The 17,184-nt window shown below is 40.5% G+C and overlaps 1 protein-coding gene across 21 annotated transcripts in view; it reads left to right on the top strand.

Annotated features, from left to right (window-relative positions):
- The window catches only part of TPK1 (thiamin pyrophosphokinase 1), a 210,368-nt gene that overhangs the window by 155,586 nt on the left and 37,598 nt on the right, over nucleotides 1-17,184 (top strand). For all 21 annotated transcript variants that reach the window (XR_015946335.1, XR_015946336.1, XR_015946330.1 and 18 more), the window contains one exon: nucleotides 7,342-7,453. Coding sequence is in view for 12 of the 21 variants with exons in the window: in XM_060280544.2 (XP_060136527.1) it covers nucleotides 7,342-7,453 (112 nt within the window). In the remaining 9 variants the exon portion in view is untranslated. The remainder of the gene's footprint in view (nucleotides 1-7,341; nucleotides 7,454-17,184) is intronic.

The raw sequence follows: 17,184 nt of genomic DNA on the forward strand, positions 1-17,184 counted from the left end.
GGACAAAAATGAAATGGACTCAAGAAATCAGCTTCATCTACAATTCTTTTCTGAGATTTTGTATGACTGCGGGACTTGCTCTTGTGTAATCCGTTCTGCTTTGTTTTGTTTCCTTGTGCTGGATCACAAAATAATTTCTAATAGCCTTTGGTGATCTTCTGATATTGCAGTCTAATTCTGTAGGGATAATTAATCAGCATTATGGTTATGATGATAAATGAGATGCCAGAAAGAAACAGATTCTGCTTTAGGAGGCTTGTGCATTTTGAGAAAATGGTCTCTGCTTGAGCTACTATAATACATCCAGCAGGAAGTCACTATGAATATAGTAGGGTCAGAGACATTTGACATAGTTGTGATTTCTCCCCAAGCATCCTATTCCATTATTGTTGAAATATATGACTTAAAATTACAAGGGGTCTTATATGACTGTGCTGAAAGTTCCTGATACTGCATTTTCTTACTTGAAAGTAAAACATTAGGAAGAACTTCCTGACAGTAAGAGCTGTTCGGCAGTGGAATTTGCTGCCAAGGAGTGTGGTGGAGTCTCCTTCTTTGGAGGTCTTTAAGCAGAGGCTTGACAGGCATATGTCAAGAATGCTTTGATGGAGTTTCCTGCTTGGCAGGGGGTTGGACTGGATGGCCCTTGTGGTCTCTTCCAACTCTATGATTCTCTGTTTCTAAATGCTATAAATATTATCAGGGCTGATTTCTAAGTAATTTGAAATCCAAAACAAATTTTAGTCTTGCTCCATCTTCCATGTGGCAGCCCTTGATCATCTTGGTTACCCTCCTCTGCACACCATACTTCTGTTGATGCACCCTAGCATAGCATAAGCTTTTACTGCTACAACATCACACTGTTGACTCATGTTAAGCTTGTGGTCTACTGAGACTCCTAGATCCTTTTCACATGTACAGCTCTCAAGCCAGGTGTCGCCCATCCTTTATTTGTGCCTTTCATTTTTCTTGCCCAAGTGTAGTACTTTACATTTCTCCCTGTTAAAACTCATCTTGTTTGCTTTGGCCCAGTTCTCTAATCTTTTAAGGTCATTTTGAAGTGTGATCCTGTCCTCTGGGGTATTAGCCACCCCTCCCAATTTGGTGTCATCTGCAAACTTGCTCAGGATGCCCTCAAGCCCATCATCCAAGTCGTTTATAAAGATGTTGAATAAGACTGGGCCCAAGACAGTAGATCTTCGAGTCTAAGTGTAGAACCTAACATTTGTTCCTATTGAAATTCGTTTTCTTAGTTTTGGCCCAGTTCTCCAATCTGTTAAAGTCATATTGAATCCTGATTTGTCTTCTGTGGCATTAGCTACCCCTCCCAGTTTGGTGTCATCTGAAAATTTGATAAGCATCTCTTGAGTTCCTTCATCCAAGTCATTTATAAAGGCGTTGAACGACAATGGCCCATTTCATTCAGTTTGGACTGATTCACACAAGGTTTCTAGAGAGGACATTGTGACTAATGCACTCCTCTCCTGGTCCTCCTCCAGCTGCACTGCTGTAAGCTAAAACATGGTTTGGCATGGCATGAAAGCTGATAAGGGCTCATGGTTTGTCTCACTCTCCAGAGCTCATAGGATTGAATGCTCCTCCATGCAAACAATTCCCTCTATACAGAAAACTAGATGTCAAGAGTAGAATTCTGGTCTATCCAATCACTTGGCATCTAGTTTTCTATATGCAGCCACTGGGGATGGTGGCGTATGGAACAGCATTCAGTCTTGTGAGTCCCCCACATGGTCTGTGAAAGGGTATGGGCTTGCCATAAGAATATTCAATATTTATATTCATAGTGGTGCTTCCAAGTCCCATGTATGTAATGAAATGGGAGAGGGGGTGACCTGTGTAGAAAAGATGAAATTCAGATATATCCTTATGAAGAAAACCTCCAAAGACATTTTTTCTCATTCAACTTTGTGCCACAGCGTGGTGAATAAGTTATGAATTAAAGCCTTGCTTCCATTGCCACATGGCTGTTTCTCAGTCTAACCCCTATACAAATTTGCTAGTCACAAAAGCCACTTTCAATGAATAACTCCTATTCCTTCAGGCTTTCTAATCAAAACTATACGTTAATGTGAGCAAAGCATAAAAATGAAGTTATATGAACAAAATCCTATGAAAAGCTCAGTCTTGTTTTGGTTAAAATGCTTTTTTTTAAAAAAAAACGCGCACACACGTTTAGATGTTTTCCTCAAAAGGCTGAACTTAAAAATTGATCTTTATTTTCCATCACCAGCGATGAAATGAAAACGGAAAAAGAACTGAATCAATTTTTCTGATTGATCAGTTTTTCAAAAATGGTTTAATAAGACAAAAATCAATGGAATCACATTATATAACATGATTTTTATCAGCAGTTACATTAATTAAAGCATGGTCAGACTTGGCTCCGGAAGAAAAAATGTTAACGCTCTATTCAGGTTTTGGTGGTGGTATCTCAGCAACTAAAGCATAAAAGGGAATAATTAGCCACCTTGGCAATGGGTATTGTTTTGCTTTTAATGTTAAAACCTGGAAGTGCTTCTGCTCCACTGTATCCTGACTTACCTGTGACTCCCTGAGATATTAAATCAACACTACTGCAGGGGTGAATCTAGACTGCAGACTACTGGTACAATTGCACTGTAGTCAATTGAGCTACAGTCTACCAATTTTCTTCATTGCAAGTGTGATGCCCCTCCTTACTGCATTTCACTATTTCTGCTATCCTGTTTACTTCATGAGAAATCACCCATGAGATTTTTCTCTAGGTCCCTAACTAGATTTGAGGCTCTTATAAGATATGGGAGGCAGATGTGGAATGTGAAATAGATGCTGAAACATGGAAAAAATCTATAGACTAGGAAACCAGCAAGATCCATTTTTAAAGCATATGAGGGAGAATACAATTAAAGTGTATTGTCAGTGGTATATAATTCTGGTTCAGCTATCACATATAACTTCTGGCTGAGACTGTTGGCAAGTCTCTGGGCTCCTGAACACTTAGTACCACCTTTAGTAGGAGTGTCTAGTAGTGAAGGACTATCAATGATAAATTGCTAACATATTGGGGATCCTGTCGCTGCTATCTGTCCATAAGGATTCAAATGTGGATATCAAACCCAGAGAACTGTTAACTTTTTGGTCAATGGCCACCAGGCTACTGATTGCCCAGAAATGGAAATTGCCGCATGATTTAAATATTATGTCTTGGCACAATAATTTATGGAAGATTACTATATCTGATAAGTTTACACACAGGTTGAATGGTGTTGAAAGGTACTGAAAACGCAAATCTTTTCTGCCGTTTGGTGGAACTTCGTTACATATGCCAATAACAGTAACATACATATTTGTTACCAATGACATCATGTGCAGGATTCCATTTTGTATCCCCCCCCCCACTTTGTTGGTTTTTTAAAAAAAGAATGTCTACAGCTCTTGCTGATTTATCTCTGACCCACAAAGCAGCTTGCCTTAGCAATACTTTGAAAAGAGTTCATCCTTGGACTTTTGTGAGTTGATTACAACAAGGAGTTAAGTGGGAGACTGAAAATGCCTCTCTTTGCACCCTTGCAGTCTAAAATGGGTTCCTATGTAGCTAATATCATTTGAAGGTTTTGCTTGATGGATCCTAGAAACTGTAGAAGGTGTGTTGGGCCTCTGCTTTTGAACACTGTAGTTTATTATGCAAAAGATAACCCTGGTATCTTCTTCAGCTCTCGGCTGGCATTGCCCTTGCTTGTTAACATTTTAAAATCCTGAATAATTTTTACTAAATTTATTATTTAAAATACTAAGATATGTGCTAATTACTTGCTAACCTTTTCTTCCGGTGACTTTAGAAATGAGTATTCTGTCATTCTCTTCTTTTTTAGCAGTCAGAGTCACTGTGAAACAGAAAGAGTATCTCAAGTTATGTAACAAATGTCACCAAGCATGTGTGTGTATTTTGTAGGCAACTGTTGTTGTTGCTCCCTCTTCAGCAAATTTGGACTTTCTCAGAATAGCCAAAACAGAGAAATTTTCAGAACAGCACCTCAGTGGCTTTTTTGGTATGCTGCTTAAAAATGATGCTTAGGATTTATATAACTTTCTCTCCCCTACTCCCAGCACTTCATACTAAAGCAACCCAATTTGTATTTCATCATCATCATTATTACATTTCTATACTGCCCTTCATCCAAAGATCACAGGGCAGTTTACAAAATAAAAACATAAAAATAGATACTGTATGTGTATGTGATCGACATAAGATTGAAACCAGGAACTTTCCAGCTGCAATCCAAAACTCACTTGCTAATGAATAAGATCTGCTGAACTTCGACGCACTTTCAAGCAGTCAAATATGAGCTTGTGTGGCACAGAACTATGCTGCACTGGTTTCCATGGTGTGCTGTTGCACCGCAATCCTATGCCTTGGTATCAAGTTTATTGCTCATAGCCAAAGGCTGCTGCAATGTAAACAATGTCATTCAGTAAAATATATACAAATTTGGTACAAAACTTAGAACATTTACATTATCAAAACATGACCTAATCAGCACAAAGCTATGGAAACACTTTAATATACCAGTTGAAACATTAAATAATAAAATTTATAAACCAAAATCATCACATGGCCACTGATGTATTAAAAGAAATATTAAACAATACAATTGATAATTGTGTACAACTTTGGTGAGAGATATGCATCTTGGTATGGATGGGGTCAGATAAATTCATCTCCTTTGCAGTTAATAGCTACGCAATCCTATGCATGCTTACAGTATGTAAAAGTAAACTCCAGTTAGCTCAGTGATGCTTAACTATAAGAACACATGTAAGCGTGCATAGGATTGCAGCTATATCCCCATATACTTTGCCTTACTGCAGGTGGCAAAATTGTTCTAGGAAGGTAATTGTTCTAGGAAGGTAAGATTCACAGGACAAGCATGTGGCAACATCAAGACCTTTGGCTTCAGTGCACCTAATGTGCCTGAGGCCCTGCCATTCCCAGTGTAAGCAGGACAACAATGGGCATAAAACAGGAGTGAGGGCTTCGTAAATGGGCGGAAGGTGAACTGGGTGCTTAGCAGCTGGAGGAGGAAGATGCAGGAGGTTAACATGGGGGTAGATTGTGTGCAGGGGGGTTGCACAGAAGAAGAGGCACATGGATATGGGAAGGAGGCATGGACCTGGGTGTGCAGGTGAAATTACCGGTAGTGCAAAGCAAGGCTTCAGAATAGAAAAGAGGCAAATTGAGAAATGGGATTGGGAAGGTGAAAAGTGAGCTTAGTAGTTGAATGGGGTGGGGAATTGAAGCTCTAAGGGGTGGCAATAGCTGTGGGGTGGCAAGCAAATTGAGCAGTGGTGCAGCCCTTAAAAGATACAGTATAAGGTTATAATTTCAGCTTACATTGCATCATTGTTCACAATAATTTCTGCTTCAGAGGTACCTCCGGTTTCCCGTGAACTCACAAGCTTACAAACTCTAAGCAAAAACTAACAGAAATAACAAACTCTCGTCAGCTTTCCACTCCATTACAACTCATTATCACCCCAAAGGGATTGTCCTAAAATGCACAGTAAAAACTAGTAATTTTCCTATATTTTAAGTCATACAAGGGATTTCTATTGCAGCCATAAATTAAGATATATTTTTAAAAGGCATAGACAGTATTTTCTCAAACCCTGGAGAATTTTAAAATGCTGTTTATATGACCTCATTTGACATCCATTGTACTGATCCTTCCGGGCTGAGTTTATAAATATTTGTAAACCTAAGATTTTGTGGAACCTATAAGTAAGAAAACATAAGAAATGGCCTCCTGGATCAGATCGGGGCTTCCTTGAGTCCAGCCAGGTTCTTCTGGAAAGCTCACAAGCAGAGCTGTACCCAAGTCTGCCCACTGTTTTCATGGAAAAACCACTGGGTTTTTTCCTACCTCTTTCACAAGTAGGGTGAAAATCTCAATGGTTTTTTCCCCAGTAGTCTTGTGGGTCCTTTTTCTTACTGCCTTGCCCCACATTGTGGCACAGGGTTCTTCACACACGGTCTTCTTCTTTTTTTGCACACTTCCTAGGATGCCCATGTGACCATGCAACATTGCAGTCTAGGTAGTGTTGCAACGAAGAAAGCCTGTGTGTATAAAGAGCCCCATACCACTGTACATTTATGCGGGGCATTTTAAGCATGTTGCGGTGAGAAGCAGACTCATCAGTCATTTTTCAACAGTGCATATGTGCACCCTAACGCAAAATTCCTTCAAATTTCTCCTCCCCAGCCTCTACTCTCTCAGATTGCTAAGAATAAAGGGAGTGAAAGGTTCAACACAGCACTAGCATGAAGACAAGAGCCCTCCCCATTGTCTCACCCCCCCTGCCCTGGGCATGGAAATTCATAGCTATTCTACCACTTAATCTAGTGATTCCAATTAGCTATGGTGGCTATTAGCAGGGGTTTTTTTTGTCTTTCAAATTTCAGCACATCCTGTACAAGGCCAAAATTTGGTGTGTGTCCCCCTCCCAGCCTCTTGCCTTCCATTCTGCTCAGTTCAGCGCCCTGTGCAGCAAAGCCAGTCATGTTGCCCTAAGTCTGCTTCTGCCGCTTCCAACACCGTTGACCACATTATCCTTCTGGAGAGTTGGAAACACGATGCTTCTGTGTTTCAACACTGACCTCCAGGGCCATTTTCAGAAAGTAGTGGGGGTAAGCACTGTTTATTGCCATAGGAATTGTCCTGTGGCATCTCTCAGGGCTCCGTCTTGTCCTCATGCTGTTTAGCACCTATCTGAAACCACGGGGAGTTGTCATCCCTGATGAACTGCTACCAAGAGGACCCCCCCCCCGCCACGCTTTACTCTGGCCTTTAACAGTTAAAAGTATTTTTGTGGGACCTACCTCTTCTGTTTTGTTTAATCGGTAATGTGCTGCATTTGTTAGGAACTGGTTTCCTTGCTTTTGTAATTGTATGCACTGTTTGACTTGTATGCTGATATCGTTGTTGCTGCCCCTGGAAACTTACAGTGAAAGGTGAATAAGAAATCAAATAAATAAATCTGGTGGCAGCCATGTCTCCAGACCCCATTAAGAGTTTAGATGGAATCAACTGAACATGTCATGTTCTATTGGGAGGAACCCAGGCATCACTTTGACCCTAATCATCTCTTGGTTGAGTTTAAGAGGGATTTCTACCAAACGAATTTGCATGGATTTGCAGTGTTAGGCACATGGTGTTCCACATCACAATTTAACGACAGTGATGTGCCTCAATCTGTAGCTTCTTTTGTGCTTAAAAGTGTGTTGTTTACATAATCATATGCTTCCTGATCAGTGGACACTAAACCCAAGTTCTTTCTGTGTTACAGGGAAAACACAAACTACGTGTAAACACAGGACTAGAAGGCAACTGGTGCGGCCTCATTCCCATTGGGAACTCTTGCGACTGTGTCACAACAACAGGCCTGAAGTGGAATCTCAGTAAGGAAGGCATTTTGCTACCAGACATATTTTTTTCATCCTTTTAGGACAGTTTCCCAGATTCTCCGGGGAGGGGGGAGGGGTGTTCTGTGTCGGAAGAGAATATGTGGCAATGATTTACTTCTAGTTTATTATGTAGGTGCCGAAACCACCCTATCAGCCCATCATTGCATTGCGAGGAAATTGCATTTAGCCTGAAAACAAAAGGCCAATTAATAGTAACTGAAATAGTACCATTCTTCTTCCTGCAGGCAAATCTAATATTACCAGTGAAGTACTAAGTGTAATTCGGCATATCTCAAATGTTTTCCAACCTCCGTGAAGCACAGCATTTCTGCCATGGAGAAGCCTTCTTGGGTTTCCAATCACATAGAGCAGGCCTACAACATACAGCTGTGTGCCCATTACTGCTAAATTTGAGGCTGCTGGGGGTTGGCCAGGAAGTTTACTGAGTATTGGGGGGGGGGTCTTATAAGACCTTTGCATGCTTGCTATTTGTAGGTTGAGGATAGGAAGAAAGTTCATGTTTGATGGCATTTCCAGTCATGTGGGGGGGGGAGGCAGAATAAGGTTCACGGTATATAAACTTGCATCATCACAGAGAGAAATGTGTTTGCCTCCTGAGAATTCTATTTTTTCAGTAAAAGGTTTGTTGAGGTCTTGATATGGTACCCTCTCCAATGCATTACTCTTCAAGGAGAGCAGGTTTCTAAGGCCTAAATCTCATACTTTACAAGCCATAAAATTGACAGGTAAATAATAGAACAATAGAGATTATTAAAAGCCCCCCCCCCCCCCTTTGCCTTGAACTGCTTGTTTTATGTCATTTGTTTCTCAATTCTGGGGAAAAAAGTATATGGCTGGAGGTCCTTTTATCATAGATAGTTCATTGAAAATAAGAAAGGCAAAATAGGAAAAATAAGATGCTATTTCCTCTCTCATTTCTTATTTGCCCCCCCCCCCCCAAAAAAGCTGCAGGGAATAAATTTGTGGTTTTCTGCTCCTTATCTGCTCCCCTATATTGCAGATAGCTATCCCAAACAGGCAGTAGATTTCAGTATATTATTTTCAAAAAGATGGGTGAAGGAGGAGGAGGGGGCAAGTTCTACACATTTAAACCAGTCATGCATGTGAACTGCAACACTGATTCAGATCTGTAATATGCTCCTTTTGAATGGGGGGGGGGTTGTTGTGTGCGGGTTAGCCAGGTGTTGATGGCGACACACATGCAATGTATAGCATTGTTTCTACACATCCTGGAATGAAAGGACTAGGCAATAAATGTGTGGAACTATGAGTCACAAGCTTATTGATTTACATGGATGATCTGTAGCATTTTATTTAGTTGAAAGACAGCCGCTCTAGACTTGGTGCAAGTGTCCTTGTTACCAAAATACTAGGAACCACCCTTCCTCCCAGTCACTTGGGATGGGAAACACTTGTCTGGCTGTAAACACTGGGTCAGTGCTATACCAGGCCCTCTTCTTCATTTCCAACATACCTGAGAGATTTGTATAACCCACCCATTTTGGAGTCAGTGAAACTGCCAAGGAGGCATCTCACTCTCAAGTTCCCTCTGGCAAGTTTTTTTATGGGTAATCCAGTGCTCGCCAGTCCAATGCTCAGGGTGCTTAACATTTGTTCACTGCTTCTCTCCACCCTTCAAGACCACACTGAACCTGGTTCTTGTGACCTGTTGATGTGGGGGAAAGAATTTTCCCAAATGAAATCCGTCCTTTGCATAATGGGCATGTGCTGAGTCTGATTTCGAAGTAATCATTCCAAGTAACATGCTGCAAAACCCCTTTTCTAAACAACATCCATCTGGTCAGTTCACTGTTTAAATCTTTTTGTCCAGGATACTGTTGGTGGTGCTAAGTAGCAGCTGATGTTTGATGTCATCTATTTTTCCTCTTACTTTCAATATCTGAATGTTGCATACTAGAACTGCAAATGTCATACAGTGCTGTGGTTTTAGTAGAGATAGATAATATAGTTTGTGTATAAAGTTCGTATATAGAGAGATCTCATTTGAGAGCTTGCAGAATAGTAATACAGCAAATACATTTTACAAATGACCCTTTAGAAAGCAACGGAATACCAAATAGAAATAAAGAAAATACAAGTTGATGAGAATATTAATCAAAAATGAAATCTATGCACTCTCCCTCCAGCAATAATAGGAAATGAAACTGGGTGTCTTGATTACATGTCCAACTCTATGGAAATCAATGAATGTTAGTTCAGGCTAGACTTCTCTGTCTCTTTTTTTTTAAAAAAAAAAGGTGTAATGTGTGTGTGTGTCTACAGTGGGCTTCCCAAGCTCAACTTTGCAGGCAGAATCTCTGAGTGCAAAGACACTCTATAGAAGAGAGAACTTCCTAAAACATGTTTTGTTTTTGTGACACACTTGTTTTTCTCTTTCTTGGCAAGTATATTTGGTGAGCTCTTTATGTTCTTGAAAACTTGTTTCCTGGAAGATGATATAAAGTGATCTTTCCAACACAGAGGGTTGCCATATTTCAAAATGTGGACACCAAAGCTTTTGGGGTGGGAGTTTTGGGGTTTGATTGTTTGTTTGTTTGTTTGTTTTGGCAAAATATCCAAAAATCAACATTTCCAATATGGGCTGCCATACACACAGGTTTTTGCCGCTTTTTGAAAATTCTACCCGGACACCATTTTTGATGGGCGAATCCTGGCTATGTCCAGAACAATCCAGACATCTGACAGCCCTACAACACAGAAAACAAACATTGCACACTGAGAAGAGGCATTGTATAGATGATATTTTATCATTCAAATAAGAGCTTGAATTTCAATCAAGAGCTCAGTGTGAAATGTTTGGGCCTCAGTTACATAATATGCAGATATACTCCAACATATTTCACATTTTCAAGAGACAGAAAGTTTCCTGGTAGACACAAGTCCCCATTTACTTTTTGATCTTGACATACTTCTGGTTTCAGCACTGTCCTCCAGGTTTCTAAAAAAATTAAGTTTCTATGTGAATGACAATTGCAAAGTATCTCTAGGGCACATTTGGAAGGGCATGAACATCATAGTGAAATGCGCTGTGAAGTCTGCCATTTCACATTTTAAACTGGTGAGGTTCATTTTGAATTGTTACATATTACAACGTATGTTAGGCAATCGTGTTTTTGAACATGTCCTTTAAACTGAATAATAAACACTCAGGTGTGTCTAAGACCTTGACTGAGTAAAAAGAAAATGTCAGGGTGTTGCATCCCTCCCCCCTCTCTGTTGCCTATATTGACCTACCCAAACCATTGCTAAAGAATGGATTTGAGTGGTAGCTCAATGGAGATCAGATCCATTATATGGTTAAACACTCTATTCCACATACTTATTTTTTAAAAGGAAATAGTTATGATCTGTTTACTATCATGCCCTGCTTTGTGCTCTGGTGAAGGACAGAAGATGATTTAGTGATGCGAAATAGCAATGGGAGAAGAGTTCAGATGGTAAACTTTGGTGTGTGAGGATGGAGACCAGTCGTCAGTGAAAAAGCACATTCTTTTCATCTAGAAGTCCTATCACCAACCTACTTGGAATAGTAAGCAGTAACCAACTTAAGTGAAATGTTCCCTTAGCAGCTACTTGATCCAACCTGTCCACCATCTGTATTTGATTTTGTTTCGTTTTCAGTTTATTAGTCAGAACGCTTTGTTTCAAATCCCTTATAGCAGCCATTTGCTGCTCTCTCAGCCGCAGTTGTTCTTTAAGTAAAAGACAGTCACACCTGATGCCACGGCCATGGTCTCTCTGGACCCTGGAACTCAGCAATAGAGCAGCTGCTTCATCTGCAAATATTTTGTTATGTGTCTTTTGGGGGACCAATCAGTTACTGCATGGTGAAGCCTATTTGAAATACACTTAAGCAGGGCAGATATTGCAGTCATGCCAAGGCTGGTCTTGTGCAGAGCAGTTGTAGCATTCAGAAAGCCAGACAAATGCAAAGTAGGCCTAAGCCTAGAATTCAAGGCATCAGATACAGGGTTGCCTAGAGGTCTCTCAGCTAGCAGTGGGACAGAACTTACAGGTGAAACTCGGGAAATTAGAATATCGTCAAAAAGTGCATTTATTTCAGTAATGCAACTTATTATTATTTTTTCTTTTAATTTTTACAAATGCTTTCTTTTGGAAATTCCACAGTAATAAAACAAATAGTTACAATAATACAAAAATAAACATCGCTATTACATTTCATTGATTACAATCCATTTATAATTGACCCGCCTAACGACAAATAATTACAATTACAACAAATAAAGGCTTGGCATATCTTGCTTTGCATGTCATGCATCTATCTCATATATTGGTTAATAATAATAATAATAATTTATTATTTATACCCCGCCCATCTGGCCGGGTTCCCCCAGCCACTCTGGGCGGCTTCCAACAAAACAGAAATTCTAAAACACAGAAATCCATCAAACATTAAAATACAGAGATCCATCAAACATTAAAAGCTTCCCTAAACAGGGCTGCCTTGAGATGCCTTCTAAAGGTCTGGTAGTTGTTGTTCTCTTTGACCTCTAGTGGGAGGGCATTCCACAGGGTGGGAGCCACTACCGAAAAGGCCCTCTGCCTGGTTCCCTGTAACCTTTCACCTTTTAAGTTGTGTTACTGAAATAAATGCACTTTTCGACGATCTTCTAATTTTCCGAGTTTCACCTTCAGCAGGACTGTTGCTTCATGTGCCTTTGCAACATGCTCTAAGACAGACTGTGGTACTGTATTAAGGATAATACCTTGTGCCGTGTCGCGTCCTGTGGGATACCTGGGACACCACCCTTTTTGGCCCTTAGGCATTGTCATAGGAGTTTCCACTGAGTAGATTAGGGTGAAATGGAGAATACTCTGAAGCATGCTGATGACTGGAAGAAGAAACAGAAACCAAGGAGATTGCAGAAAGGATGGAAGTAAAAAGAAACCATGCAGAGAAGCTTATGGAGGAGAGAGCAGCCATTATCTTCGATAGTCACACAGCAGGCTTACTTACACCTGCCTCCCAGGACCATCTGAGTCAGAGCAGGTCTGAGAGACTCTGGGTGCCATTGTTTGTTTGTTTCTTTTGTTTTGTTTATAAGTGTGTAAGCAGCCTTGTACCCAGCGTTGCTTGGGCTTTCCAAGAAACCAGAAAAGCAGTGCAGTTTTGAAAGGTTCAGTCCCCTATCTTGATTCAAATTGGCATCCAATTGTATCCAAAGACAGACAAACCTTGCTCCTTGATCTCAGGAACAGTTATGCAAAATTTGGTTAAAATAAGTGCAGTTTTCAAAAGTTCAGTTCACCATCTTGATTCCAAATGGCATGCAATTGTATCCAAACTTGCTTCTTGATCTCAGGAGCCATCAGTCAAATTTTGGTTATGATCTCTTAAGAGGTGTCGAGATGCAAAGCAAGCATGCAGACAAGCAACTTTCCAAAATATAGAGTAGATTTTTTATTTATAAACCACCAACTCATAAGAAAAACATGATGTTTTTCCAAGATGGCTGCACACACAGTTCCAGCGGCTCAGTGCTTTTCCTTTCATTCAATTTCATTGTACTATGTACAATGACAATAAAGTATCTATTCTACTCTATTCTATTCTATTCTATTCTATTCTATGTTGGTACAATAAAATCATTAAAATCTATTTTAAAAAATGAAATCATAAAATATAGAGTAAATGGCCAACACTGAATCAAATGAATTCTCTAGAAATGCTTGGCCAAACAATGGGGACTTTCTAAACAAAATGTTACACCCACAAAGTGTTGGACTCCATCCTCACTTGATGTCTTGCTTAGAAACCTAATGTGAGTGGTATACTGACCTAGGTTGTTCCTCTTGCTTCTGTTTAGCGTTTGTCGCCCGAGCCAGTTGGGAGACTGCCCCAGGGCAAGGACAAAGCCAGTGCACACATAGAATCATAGAATCGTAGAGTTGGAAGAGACCACAAGGGCCATCCAGTCCAACCCCCTGCCAAGCAGGAAACACCATCAAAGCATTCCTGACATATGCCTGTCAAGCCTCTGCTTAAAGACCTCCAAAGAAGGAGACTCCACCACACTCCTTGGTAGCAAATTCCACTGCCGAACAGCTCTTACTGTCAGGAAGTTCTTCCTAATGTTTAGGTGGAATCTTCTTTCTTGTAGTTTGAATCCATTGCTCCATGTCCGCTTCTCTGGAGCAGCAGAAAACAACCTTTCTCCCTCCTCTATATGACATCCTTTTATATATTTGAACATGGCTATCATATCACCCCTTAAGCTTCTCTTCTCCAGGCTAAACATACCCAGCTCCCTAAGCCGTTCCTCATAAGGCATTGTTTCCAGGCCTTTGACCATTTTGGTTGCCCTCCTCTGGACACGTTCCAGCTTGTCAGTATCCTTCTTGAACTGTGGTGCCCAGAACTGGACACAGTAGTCCAGGTGAGGTCTGACCAGAGCAGAATACAGTGGTACTATTAATTCCCTTGATCTAGATGCTATACTCCTATTGATGCAGCCCAGAATTGCATTGGCTTTTTTAGCTGCTGCATCACACTGTTGACTCATGTCAAGGCTACATGCCCGGCTACTATTGAGTCCGGTGGTGCAATCAAATATGTGATTGTTCCCAGCATGAAGAACAACACACACAAGCCATTAAATAAGGCTAAACTGCTTTATTGTGGCAAAATGCAGAGTCTGTCTCTGTTTGCCCAGCTCAGATATTCAGAGCTGTTCAGCATGGCTGCCGCTCTCTAGCATAGCAGGCAGTGAAGAGAGAACAAAGGAACAACAGTTCCACTTCAGGAACAAAACAGTAAGACAAACATCCTGTCTACGTCACATCCACTCTGTGGGAATGAAAACGCATACAGTCATATGATAAACAATAATCCGATGACTGCAGGACAGGGAATGAATCTCAACATCCTCCCCCGATTTATGAAATGTGCTGCAGTCCACCTTCGGAACTACCTGCAACTGGATTTGGCATTGGCCTTACCATCTTGCACTTCTGATAAGTCATGGCGTCATAGCACTTTGACTACCAGGAAATTGCACAGTTGGCTTTGTGGGACTTGAACCCCAGCCATTGTTCCTGTTTGTGGAAACAGTGTTGGTACACACATTCCTACTAAGGAAATAGCCTCATTTGCCTTCAGTAGCAGTAAAGCAGTAAAGTTCTGCTGGATGAAATATAATTGCCTCTGGTCTATTTTTTGAGGATCCTGCAACGTGTTAAGTTTTTACTCTGCTAACAAACTTTGGGGTTCTGCTTTGGATCAATATTGAGTAGAATTTCCATGACATAAACACCCCGACATGCAAGAAAAGGCCATTTCTAGAGCCACAGCATCGTGAGCAGACATGTAAACATCCTTACCACACTGTGACATTATTAAATATAATGTTTTATTGAGTGTGTAGCCCTCTTTGGATCCATGACAAGAAATGAGATAGGTCAAATATTAAATACGGAAATAAATTGCCGTTTAAAGGTAAAATATTTATTCGGCACTCATATGCAAATTGCTGATATGGTTGTTGTTGTTATATTTATACGTAGAAAGAATCTTTGAGAGGCTAATACACTATTACATTTAAACATTTAATACCAAAAATGATAATAAAGCAGAAAATAATAGCCTTTCCTCCCTGTGAATTAAGCAACAACAATACACATTATTCAGTTCTGTGATAGCAATCAAAAACCTTGGTTTCTCAGGCTCAGCCTAGGAATGAAGGAATCATTGGGGGGAAACCAGGTGCCAGATTCCCTCTAGGAAGTGGTTGATTCCAAACTGACATGATATGAAAAATAGCAGTATTTCACACTGAAATTCTGCTTCCATATTTTTTCCTTGAGTTTCAAAATCATTAGGAATGGTGAAGCTGTAGCATTTATGATCCAATACCATGCAAGATTTCATGTAGTTAAATGACATTATTTGCCGTTTATGAAAAATATATCTTATTATAACTGTAAATTTGATTTCTTACCTTTCCTTCACCAGAAGACCCTAAGTCAGGTTGCAGTAATTTAAAATTCAATATTAGAAACAGTTCAAAACAAACATACATATATATTTCCTGGCATTTTACAACAACCCTACTTTTCCTCATTCTGGAGAGCCAGTTTGCTGTAGCAGATTACATATCTGACTTGGATTGGGACAGCTGTGTTCAAATCCCCATGAAACACGCTGCAGGAAAAAGCTGGAAGGAAGGGACAAGGAGGCGTGCTTTGAGGAGTGCATCTCTCCAGGTACTCTGGCCTGCAGCACCTTCAATATCGAAAGACAATCCTTACTTTATAGATGTAGGATTCCATATTCAGATATTGATTTATTCCATGCAACGTGGCTAAACTAAAGTTAAAAAAAATAAAATGCAGTGCCTACAGTTTACATCTTTATCAGTTTACAAGGGATACACCGCAACAGCATTTAGTCATAACATGCTTTCCTTGTAAACCAGAAGTGTAAAAATCTGGCTGTGGGGGGGAAACAAGGCTATTCTATCTAAATATGGAAATGCAGGTACATGACAGCTCCTAAATATTACTTTTCAATATTGAATTTTCTTTTGGCTAGAACAGAGCAAATGACACTATAAATCTTAAGTGAAAGCCATTAATCTTCAGGGTTTTTTCTACTCGTTTACACTAAGTCTGAGCTGAATATTCCCGTTTAAGAGACCATTCATTCATTAAAAATATTTCTTTAAACAAGTATTCATCCCCTGCGAAATGGAGCGGGGGGGTATTCTTTGTGGGGGAACTTGGCTGCTCGCCGCAGAGAACACCCTGCTGCTTTGGGAACAAGGAAATTGAGAGCCCTCACCTTCTTTCCCAAGATCACCCCTGAGAGGGATGCTCTTAATGATGTAGCATTGAAGGGTTCACTGAGAGTGCCGGCAAGCAAATAGACAGAGGGGACCCAATAGAACCATTTTTGGCCCAGTGGACAAAATCTTTTCCCTCCTACCCCCGGGAGCCAACCTTGAAAGTAGGCAGGACCACCTAGGTGCCAATCATCTGACACATCGAAGTTGGGTGAGGGAAGACAGTTTGAAGAGCTTACTCAGCTCTTTGTGCAGCTTTGCAAACCCCTGACAACCAGCTGCATTTGAAAAGCGCTAGGCATGGGATTTGCAAAGCACTCTGTGTGCTGCTTGCCTAACACCTATCAATCACTCTTTGGGAATCTGTGCACAAAGTGCTTTGCAAAGTGACTTTTCTTTGTTGTGCTGTCACTTTGCTAGTTTTTAATGGTGAGAACAAGCAATCCACTATTTCAGGGTGGGTTCCTGTAAAAATACAATTAAAAATCATACAGCATCTAGCACAGCACATTACATCACATTACAACAGGGATAAAAACCATCAAGTGGGCCGCCAAAACTTTCAGCAATTTTCAAGTGGTCCCTTGCGGTGGGAGTTTGGGAACCACTGTACTATTCTAATTTAGATCAGAAGTCACCAATTAAGCCTGCCAAACAAGTCTGGCAAACTTGCTTCACCTTTGGCAGGGGGCTGGTGAAGCGATTCCCATTTGTCCTGCATTTCCTGACATTTGTCGATAGAACTAGATCAGGGGGCCCAATCTTTTTTCAAAGAGGGCCAGATTTGATGAAGTGAACATGCGTGAGGGCCGACCAAAGTTGTTGACCTTTTTTAGGATTGAAGTTGTTGAGCTTTTTTACCCCAAGAGATAAACTGCCACA

Source organism: Zootoca vivipara, chromosome 11, assembly GCF_965207765.1.
Source record: "Zootoca vivipara chromosome 11, rZooViv2.hap1.1, whole genome shotgun sequence".
NCBI classification, from domain to species: domain Eukaryota; kingdom Metazoa; phylum Chordata; class Lepidosauria; order Squamata; family Lacertidae; genus Zootoca; species Zootoca vivipara.